Below are 10,811 nucleotides of genomic sequence, written 5' to 3'. Positions count from 1 at the left end.
TTTTATTGTTTCATGGTCATCAACATTTGGCCTAAATCTTAGAACTTTGGGTAAATTCACAATTATGATTCTTGTTGCTCATCCTCATTTGCTGATTTCGTTCTGTCTTCCCCTTTAGAGAAACTTTTAGTAGGTGGTTGTAGATTCTGAGTTGGCCAAAGGGTGAAATTTGTGGTTCCACTTCCAGCCATATTCATTTGAGGCAGCTCCATTTGTAGGAAATAATAATACTTAATTGGTGTTTGCATTAGTTAATGATTCTATGTTACAGATCGTTGTATGGAGATGATGCCCGTTTCATAAATGACTTTTGTTCGTTGGTTTTTTTGCTAATGAATTTCACTGTCCATGTAGAGGTGTATTCCGCCTTTGTACAATTAAGTCTACAAGCCTTAGAGTTAAATCTGTTAAGTTTGAATCCTAGATCCGCCTTCGTTTCCATGTGCATTCTATTTTCAACTGACGTAGGAGAAGGCAACCATCGAGACTCAGGAGGTACTTCTTTGCATGATATGTTGCTCGTTGTGAGTGTTGCGTTGCTTCCTCAAACAATAACTTAATCTCATCAGTGGTGTAGACACATGTAGTGGAGGGTGGCCAGTCAAACACTCTTCATCGAAAAATTATACTGTATAGAAAATTTCATGAAGTATATAGGTCAATTTTTTTTTTTCATATGTATATATTAATTCTTGGACACCCTTAACGAAATTTCTGGCTTCAACAGTAATCTCATCTTTAATCTTTTTCATATATTTACATTGACTGGACATTGTTTGTGCATCTAAACAAGTTGATGGTTTCTACAGGTGATTTTTAGCTTTAATCCAGTCATGAGCCCTAAATATGGAAGTGGAAACCGTAATCATTCTCGAATAGATGCAGTGGTAACCAAAAGTGAAACTGAGACCAAGTCACCAATAGTCTTTCTCCGGGATTCTAATCAGGAGAGTAAAAGTAGAAAAAGCTCGGATTCTATCTTAAATGATAGTGTTTCAGGGTCAAGTAAAAGTTCAGAACTTTCCTATTCCACATTTTCATCCTCGTCCGGTTATTCCTCTGATGATTTCATATTAATGAATCCAAAAATAGCATCCAACTCTATCTCATCAAATGTACCATCTTCTAAATTTCCTCTGGATGCCAAACCTTTATCTCAAGCGGACTACAATCATTTGAAACTGAATACATCTACAAGCTCCACCTCACAGGTTTCAGACGTCACTGATGAATCGTTATTGCCAACCGTGTCAATTACAAAATCTCCTTTTATCCAAGTGATGGACAGACAAGGAGGTTATGATCCCAACAGAGTTCCATCTTCAATTTTCGAAAGCAAATCCTCAACACCTAAAGAATGGAGTGCTGCCTCTGAAGAGTCATTATTTAGTATCAACGTCAGTCTTTCGAGGAAGTCAGCAGAACTACGCATGTGTGTGGAATCGGAAACATGTGAAGAAATTAGTAAGTCTGGGAAGCTAATCAGTAGACACTCATCACCTGTAAAAGGAGGAGAACATACGGAAAAGAGTTCTGTATTTGATACAGAAAGGGGCGTGGTTGATCGAAGCAACCTTATTGAAGCAGGAAATCAACATAAATCAATTAAGAAACAACCACATTTTGAAGAGGAAATAAAGTTAAGAGGGAACAGAGATTATTCATCTGCCATTAGCCATTCCGAAGGGAATGGAGGGCTTAGAGACTCCTACAACCATTTCAATGGTAATGATACGGCTTTACCTTTTTCGACGTGAGTACCAGTTCCTATCTTTTTTTTCTAATATCATCTGCATTTAGCATATGTACATGTTCTTCTCTTTTCTTTTCCATGTCACTGGTAACCTGTTGCTTCATTAATAATTACGCGGATGTGCATTAGAGTTCACCTAACTTGTCATTCGTATAAATATGTTTGAGTCTCATGTCTTCAACTTAAATGCTTTACATTAAAGATTATTGGTGATCTTATTTTTTCCCAGATATATGGAGCTTGCAATCATGCATTTTCGTGTTCACGGAATATATTTTTGTTTATTGCAGAGATAGAAAGTCCACAGAACCTCTTTGCCATCCTGCTTATTACAAAAAAAAGAAGTCCAGATGGTCGTCATGCTTCTCTTCCTGTTTTAGCTGTGGACCGTGTTGCTCTGGATGTCCAAGCTGTTCCTATAAGTGCTCAGGTTGCTTCTCTTGTAAATGGCCAAGCTTGAAATGTTGTTCTTGTAAGTGGCCAACCTGGAAATGTTGTTCTTGTAAGTGGCCAAGCTGGAAATGTTGTTCTTGTAAGTGGTCAAGCTGGACATGTTGTTCTTGTAAGTGGTTAAGTTGCTCTTGTTGTTGCCGTAAGTGGTCGAGAAAAATGGGCTGCTGCTGCAAATGATCAAGCTACTACTTTTATTGTCCCACCTAGCCTATTGACGGAGTCAAAGTTTTTGTTAAGGAGGTTCATCGTCTATATATACATAAAAAAGATTTTGACCTTGTATATAAGTGTGATTTTTCGGCCAAAGGGGTTTATTCTGCCCAAGCAAAAGTAAAGCTAAAGGCGGGTAACTACTTTTGGTCGAACTATGTATATGCATCTATGCTTCTTCTTTTTTCAAAATGCATACATATAGTAGAATCACACTTGTTCTGAATGAGTCGTCTGACTCTAGATCCTGGATTCCCCTCTGTGGCCCAAATGCACTTCAAGTGTTCAACGTCAGGATTTTCACCAAGGGGATTCAACATATAAAAAGGTAGACACATGAAGAAGTGAAGGGGATTCAAATGAGTATGTATACATAAAAAATAGTTTTGACCTTGTATATACAATGTAATGTTTCTAGAGAAAATGATTCGGATAAACCCCTTGCGCCCCTCTATCTTCGCCTCTGGCTTCATGATAACCAATCACAGGACAACATTCAATTTCTAGTGTACATATTTTTAGGTAATTGGGTATAGAGGATATATCAATTTTGAATTAAGTTGGGAAGCATGTAAATTATTCAATTGTTCCAATTTGTTTGACAATTTTCCAGGTGTATATTCTTAAATTATGCTCCTTAATAAGTCAGATTTGGCATGTATCAATTGTAATTTTTGACTGAGCATGCCTTCACTAGCCAATTTTGTATATTGAACAAGTTTCTCTTCTCAAACATATATAAACCATTCATGTTGAAAGTCTTCTCTCTCATTCAACATACCAACAAGGCATAATACATACACATGTCCTTTAATTTGACCTCATCTGATATCTATACCCTCTAACTTCGAGTGTGCACAAGCTGTATGTATTTAAACTTGAATAGAGTTGAACAAATAAACATACACATCCTACTTGGCATTCAATGTGGCAATTCACGTCCTACGTGTATTATGCCACATGAAGCGAGTGTGTGTACTTGTTGAACTTCTTACAATCTTAAGTAAGTGCATACTTGTGCACACCAAAAGTTGAAGAGCATAGATACCTGCAAAAGACATAGTTATGTATTATGCCTGCGGAGAAAAATAGGAGGTAATAACAGGGTAAATTCATTAGAGAGCACTCCACAACGAGCTGTCAAAGCACGTTAATCAGTCGTCAATCTTCAATACCTAAACCTGAGCAGTACAAGTTACAACCATGGGGATTTCATTGGCATGTTTCTCTCAAAATCAAGCTACCAAAAGAAGCAATAAAAGATCATCATCACAGTCTAATTCCTCCTCGATTTTCTAACTCAACAAGTTAACACGGGTATGGCACCCAAAGTGAAGAGTCCGAGCCACTTAGCTTGCCAACTGCTGCATAAACTCCTCATCAGCTGCACAGACCTGAAAACCTATGTCATGAAGGAAAAACTACTTCTGTAACTAATGCAGCACATAATAAATTTGTAGAAGTATCTCCAAATTAAGTTGAGAGTTATGCCATTTTTTGCATATCATTCACATCCTTAAACTCACCGTGGTAAATCGTGGCTCAGCACAGGCAGAGACAAGGTGGAGAATCAATAGACGAAACTCATTGTTGATACGTACATTGCCCACTAATGAGCTCCTGTCAATAGCGGAAGGAAGAAAGAAAACACAAATTAATGACAACAAATTTTTTATTAGTTTTCGAAGAAGAGATTTTGTATCTCATAAAAGGAGAGTAAAAACAAGGCATGAGGTATATATACCGAAATTCCTGGGCTTTTGGGAAAGAGCTGCAATGTTTCTGAATATTAGAAATGTGACCTTTGTTTCTTAGAAGAGGAGCAACTGGCTTCATTGGTCACAGTAGAGTCGTCATATTTGCTCTTTCGTGTCCCAATGCAAAGATTTTTATACAACAAACGAAATCCATAATCCCTTATATCTCCAGAGAACGATAATATAATGCGCCCATAGTCATTTGGTGTTTTTCCATTTGCTTTTGATGTATCCCATAAGCCAGCAAAAGGTACAAAGAAAAAATGAATTACGGAATCAGGTGAGTATTCACATACAAGAGATTTACTGTCGGGCTCCAGTAAGTCTAGTCTCAAGGTCATCCACAACTTCGAATCATAACACAAGGGAATCAAGTGAGTTGTCATTGTCACGTACATTAACCTGCCAGTATAACATACAGCAAATCCCAAGAAGTTATCAGCTACATACCAATTTTCAGGCAAATTGACTAATCCACTTTTACCAGTTCCCCGACGGTGGAACCAAGTTGGGATTGTCAGTGTCCTACTTGTAAACAATCTTAGTGACAACGAATCTGAAGCAGAGATGTCATGTTGCGATGATGAGATATTCTGAAACAACGAATTACAGATCGAAGACTTGCTCCAATCTGCATATATTGTATCTAATTGCTCTGGGAATTCTGGCAACTGTTTAAGCTTCTTGCAATGTGATAAGTTCAAGGATCGAAGAGAACCAAGCTGGGCTATGCTTCGAGGCAAATGATGGAAGTTATTTCTACCGAGATACAACCTTTTCAAAGAGAGTAAGCATCCAATGTCTTCTGGAATTCCTCCGTCTATTATATTGCAGCAACCGAGATTCAGAATTTCCAATGAGTGTAACCCTTCATTCACCTGAGGGAACACAAAGTACACTCCATCTTCTGATTCTTTTTTTGCAAAAGTCAAGAACTTAAGCTTGTTCAAGCAGATGATGGAAGACGGAGGACGTGAAATTAGAGTATGGCTAGCATGAAACTCCTCCAAGTTTTCTAAATCACCAATCTCTTCTGGCAATCTTTCAAGTTTTGAGCAGTAAGACACATCTAGCTTCATCAAAACTTTCAACTTACAAATGCTACTTGGAAGAGCTACAAGGTTTTTCATATCACTCAAATCTAGCACTCTAAGACGAGCTTGGTGCTGAATAACATATGATGGTAGTTCCCTTATCCAAGTTAATCCCATGCGAATCTCTAACTCTAGCTTCATTTTTCCGAGGATTTCTGGAAATTTCTCTAAACTAGAGCAACCTACTAGATCTAGAGATTTAAGAGATTCCACATTAACACGTGGAAACCTCTCAAGTTTTTCACAGTGATACAAATCTAACTCGATGAGTTTTTTGGAACATCCCAGGGAATGGTGAACCTCTTTAAGACTCGTACATCTCCTCAGATTCAGATATTCCAAATTTGGCATCCCTGTGAAATCTGGTATTCGCATCAAGCTTTTGGAGTAGCTGACATCTAGCTTTCGTAAAGACGGCAAAAACACCTATTCAGAACAGAGAAGGAGATTGTTTAATTTACTCCCTTAGATTATGAGAGTCAACAGAATATTTTGCAGGAGATTAGAAATTGTTTATTTTCATTTTTATTTGGAAATTACATGTTCAGAAACTAAAACACAAGTTTAAGTCTACACTGAATAAAACATACCAAGTTTATGAGAGTTTTTAGCATTATACCAAGTTAGAAACGGTACCTTTCTTTCGGTCCATAAATCATGCAACGAACTCCACTGGAGATCAAGATGAACAAGCCTCTGGGGTTCAAAATTTTCGGGCAATGACTTCCAAGGAAATTCATGCCAGATAAACCAACACAAGTTGTTGGGCAGGTACTCAATGGAGCCATCATGGCAATTGGAGTCATAGAGAACGTCTCCTCGATCAATCGGAGTGATGAAGCTACATATGTGTAATATCCTAAGCCTTTTCATATTTTTCATTGCCTCTTTGCTAAAGCATAGCTTTTGAATAAAAGTAAAGCAGATTCCCTCCACAGCCATGGTCCCCTGGTAAAAGGATCACGAGTCAACAAATCATAACTTCAGATGTCTTGTACAATCACTCACTAATCATGTCATGATTACATAAGATAACAGGATCGGTCAGCTTTAATTAAAAATGGCTACTTGACGAATTAGCAAGCAACGTTAGGCCAACTAAAATGGTATACTTGCAAGACTATGAAGCAACAACAACAACATACCCAGTGAAATCCTACTAAGTGGGGTCTGGGGAGGATAGAGTGTACGTAGACCTTACCACTACTTTATGGAGATAGAGAAACTGTTTCGGAAAGATCCTCGGCTCAAGTGTATCAAACCCAAGTAGAGGAAGAAGAAAACAATTAAGAATATGAAGCAAGAGGAGCAAATAATTGGAGTTGACTGCCCTATATATCTTTTGAATATGAAAACTAGAAATTGGATAGTAGTGTATTGTTTAGCCTACTTACCATATTGTCAACCATCACTTCTTTGACATCTTCAGTTTTCCATAGTCTGCTACGTTCCCCCGGATGCTTTTGCATTTTCACTATATATTGACCCATATCTTGTATTAAGTCATGCATTTGAATCTTATTATGATCAGAGATGAACACAAGAGACTTGTCGATTAGCACGCTCAATCCATATTCAGCTGGAAAATCACAACTCTCGAGGATTTGCATGACTTTTTCCTTTTCTTTTCCTCGGAAGAAACATGCAATATCTAGAAATATCTCTTGATCATTGGGCTCCAACCCATCATAACTTATTTTGAGGTTTTCAATAATTTCTGAGCCAGAGTTTTCCCTTATTCGGTCGAGAGCACTTCTCCACACAATTATATCCTTCTTGTATAATAAAGAACCCCACACTTTCAGGGCTAAAGGATGACCTTTAGCATGACTTACTATCTCCAACGTTAGATATTCAAAACACTCATCTGGAACATTTTCCATGAAAGCATATTGATTGAATAGTTTAATTGCATCATGGTCAAGCAGTGTTTCCATTTCATGTAGTACACTATTCCTTATCAAACGTTTATCTCTAGTAGTTGCAATAATCCTACTGCCCTTGCCAAACCAACGAAGATCCCCTGCTAGGTAATCCAACTGGTCTCTGTGATCGATGTCATCAAGCACAAGTAAAACCTTCTTAAACTGAAGTCTACGAGCCATCAGGCTCCTCCCCTCCTCCTTATTATTCACGCAATTTTCTTTTTCCCCTAACAGTTTAGAGAGAAGGATATTTTGCAGAGAGTACATTCTATGTTTTTTTTCTTTAATATCCTCGAGAAAACAAGCATCTTTAAATTTGCTCGACGAGAGTTTATTATAAATAGCATTTGCTAATGTCGTTTTACCTACTCCTCCCATTCCACAGATCCACACAATCCGAACATCATCAATTTTCATCTCTAGTAGGGATTCTACTTTTTCTATTTGAGTATCTATTCCCACAGCTTTGTGCGAATAAGATACTGAAGTCTTGCATTTGGAAGATATGTCATCAACAATACGGTCAATACAGTCTGATTCAACCCTGCGAAAGGACAATGCACAATTGTAGTTTCACAATAATTATGATAAAAAGTATTATGCACGTAAACCAAACTCTTCGTTTGGTTGGGAACTAGTTATCCCATCACTATGCTATAAATGGTGGGATAAGTTATCCCAAACAAGACATCAAAATTCTATCCCTGGACTATTTTTTTTATCCCAGGACTATTTATTCTTATCCCTCACACCAAACATGCAAGTTTGACTCATTTTTGAGGTACAAATTCTTTGTTATATAGAGTAGAATATAATTATGAGTGTATCTATCGTTTAACTTACCCGTTAGGGAATACATATCCCTTTAGATTTGCGGCAGCAGTTAGGGCAGTCCTCCATCTTTGCACCTTCTGCATCCCCTCATCATCATCCTTATACTTCAATTCATGTTTGGCAAATGCTTCTGCAAAGCTCTTACTTTGGTATCGAACATCTGTTGCATCCACGCCATAGAAGACCGGTATGATTGCTTTTTCATTTTCGTCATTCGTGCATTCCATGATCTTCACTAGTTCATCCAAACACCACCTTGATGTAGCATAATTCTTTGAGAAAATGACGAGGGCAACTTGAGAGTCTTTGATAGCTTTCGAGAGTTCTTCTAGGATCGAATCACCATGCTCTAGTCTTTTATTATCTTGAAAAGTGATTATTCCCCTCCTTGTCAAACGTTCGTACAAGTAACCTGTAATTGTATCACGAGTATCTTCTCCTCTAAAACTTAAGAAGACATCGTACTTCCATCGAGGATAGTAGTGTGAATTACTCACATAAGAAGAAATTGATGCCATGACTTAAGTTAACTTGTAAAAATTGAGAAGAAAGATAAGAAGTCTTTGAATATATTGTGGATGTGGTAAGAGATAAAATTGATAATATATGGGACAAAGTTGTATACAGGACTTCAAATAAGAAAAGTTTCAATTGAGATGGGGTCTACTCCAGTGGAATTATTGCAATTGGACCAGTCAACTGTTACATTATCATTGAATATTATTCATCCATTATAAGTAATAACAAATTTTCTTTGAACTGTAATAGAAATCGAGGCGGATCTAGGATTTAAATTTGTACCAGATAAATTTTAAATCCCTATAATTACATGTACTTTTTTGAGGAGGGGTTTGGATGAACATCCTCCTGGCCCCCTAGATTCGATCCTGAATAGAAAACCCACAGCTCCAAATTCCACAGGTGAGCAAAAAAATTTCAAATTTAAATTAGATTACATTAATTTAATATTTTAAAATAAAATTTTAAATATGTCGAAATACTATTAGAAAAATACCATAAATTGCAACTTTTTTCATATTAATATCATGAAAAAATACATTTTAAAATGTTAGTCAAAATTCATATCGATTAACTCTCAAAATGAAAATCATGATTCATAACAACTAAAAAGGAACGAAAGGAGTATTAAAAAAGATATCAAATAAAATACCTTACCTTTTGGAGAAGAAGATGGTTAAAATACTCGGGTGGCCTTTGCTGCTGGGTCGCTGTTCGTTCCCTTTTCTCAACTTATTATTACTTTTTCTTTTTGATTTTTTAAAATCTTAAAATATTCTTAAATTATTTATATTTTGTTAATTTAATACTTAAATTATGGAATATTGTTATATTACAAATAATTATAAGGTATTGTTTTTTTTGTTTGTTATAAATAATCATAGGCTATTGTTGTTACCTTTACACAGCCAAAGACCTAGTTGTGGAGTTAGGAATTTGACGAAGGATTCTCTATTGTGTTAAGGATGTGCAAAATTAAATATATGTTCACAAGAGCTAACATTCAATCTCTGAACATCACATAATTCTTTGGTAAACGGTGTACACTGGACCACCCTTCTCCTAAGATGACTCTGTTTATGCTGGGCTCCAATGTAGGTATCGGACATCGGATGAAAAAAAAAAACTAAGCATACATGCAGCACTTGATAGTTCGCTCACTTTCTTGTACTATTTGCTCACGATCTTGTTATACCAAATCAATCTAACATACTATAAATCGCTAAGAAAATGCTAGAGAGAAAACAAGAGAATTGGAAGGACTAATTGTATAGTAGAAAACTTGGATTAATTTTTTATTAATGCCTAACACTCTGTTTGGATCATTGTTACCCATTGTTTCATAATGTATTGTATTGTATTGTACTCTATTATATTGTATTGTATGATAGATACAATGTTTGGCTAGACTGTATTGTTTGTTGTTGTTTAATAACATTTTTATTGTTTGGTTTGATTGTATTGTATTGTATTGTAATTTATAAATTTACTAAAATATCCTTAATTATTCTAGGATAGAAGGTTTGACTAGAATTAAATAATATAAGGTAAAGGGTAAAATAGTATTATGAAATATTATGTAAAGATATAATTGGAAAAAGCCATTATGAAACAATGGAAACACACCAAATTGGTTGTTCCATAAAATGGGGGTTTTCATTGTTACGTAACAACGGAATTTAACAATACAATACATTTTAAGTAACAATCAAAACAAACATTATAGATATAGTAACGATACAATACAATACAATGGGTAACAATGATCCAAATTTATAGTAGTAAACAAATGTCAGCTCTCTTGATGGATTTAACCAACATATACTAAAGATTTTTTTAGCATGTTATATAGTAAGTTAATTATCATTTTGTTCAAGTTAACAATTGATACTTATAGATATAAAAATGCATCAAACTAACATGTTATAATACGTTAAACATTCTCTATCAAAAGTGATTTTGGCTTGAAATCACAATCTCTATATTTAAGGACAATAGAGAAAAATAACACATAGGACTTTTTCTACAAAATATTCTATACTCAATTGGAAGGTCAATATTGTACTACTCTATTATAGGAACCATTTTCTCCTTGTGTGCCTATTTCTAGATGACTTCAACTTTCAACTCCTTCACATCCCCTACCAAACCAATTTATCAAACAAATTTCTTGCAAGTTTCTCTTCTCAATCAAAAACATATATAAACTATTCATATTGAAAACCTTCTCTCTCATTCAACATACAAAGCAAATAAGAGGCAACAT

The 10,811-nt window shown here is 35.7% G+C and overlaps 2 protein-coding genes across 3 annotated transcripts; one reads left to right on the top strand and one right to left on the bottom strand.

Moving 5' to 3' along the window:
* Nucleotides 1–824: 824 nt before the first annotated feature.
* On the top strand, nt 825–2,213 carry LOC102579302 (uncharacterized). Its single transcript, XM_006366197.2, has 2 exons — nt 825–1,725; nt 2,044–2,213. Exons 1-2 carry the CDS (start codon nt 834–836, stop codon nt 2,211–2,213), a joined length of 1,062 nt encoding a protein of 353 aa, XP_006366259.1. The 5' UTR covers nt 825–833.
* Nucleotides 2,214–3,531: 1,318 nt separating this feature from the next.
* On the bottom strand, nt 3,532–8,617 carry LOC102606069 (TMV resistance protein N-like). Of its 2 annotated transcripts, none has more exons than XM_006366193.2 (6): nt 8,036–8,617; nt 6,662–7,736; nt 5,904–6,215; nt 4,161–5,693; nt 3,943–4,036; nt 3,532–3,818 (listed from the first exon to the last, which is right to left on the bottom strand). In XM_006366193.2, exons 1-4 carry the CDS (start codon nt 8,542–8,544, stop codon nt 4,206–4,208), a joined length of 3,384 nt encoding a protein of 1,127 aa, XP_006366255.1. In that variant the 5' UTR covers nt 8,545–8,617; the 3' UTR covers nt 3,532–3,818; nt 3,943–4,036; nt 4,161–4,205. The 2 variants fall into 2 exon arrangements, with proteins under 2 accessions (XP_006366255.1, XP_006366256.1); XM_006366194.2 differs by having other exon boundaries at nt 3,532–3,810.
* Nucleotides 8,618–10,811: the final 2,194 nt, after the last annotated feature.

Source organism: Solanum tuberosum, unplaced genomic scaffold, assembly GCF_000226075.1.
Source record: "Solanum tuberosum cultivar DM 1-3 516 R44 unplaced genomic scaffold, SolTub_3.0 scf00622, whole genome shotgun sequence".
Lineage (NCBI taxonomy): Eukaryota > Viridiplantae > Streptophyta > Magnoliopsida > Solanales > Solanaceae > Solanum > Solanum tuberosum.
This window is presented reverse-complemented; position numbering and strand designations above follow the sequence as displayed.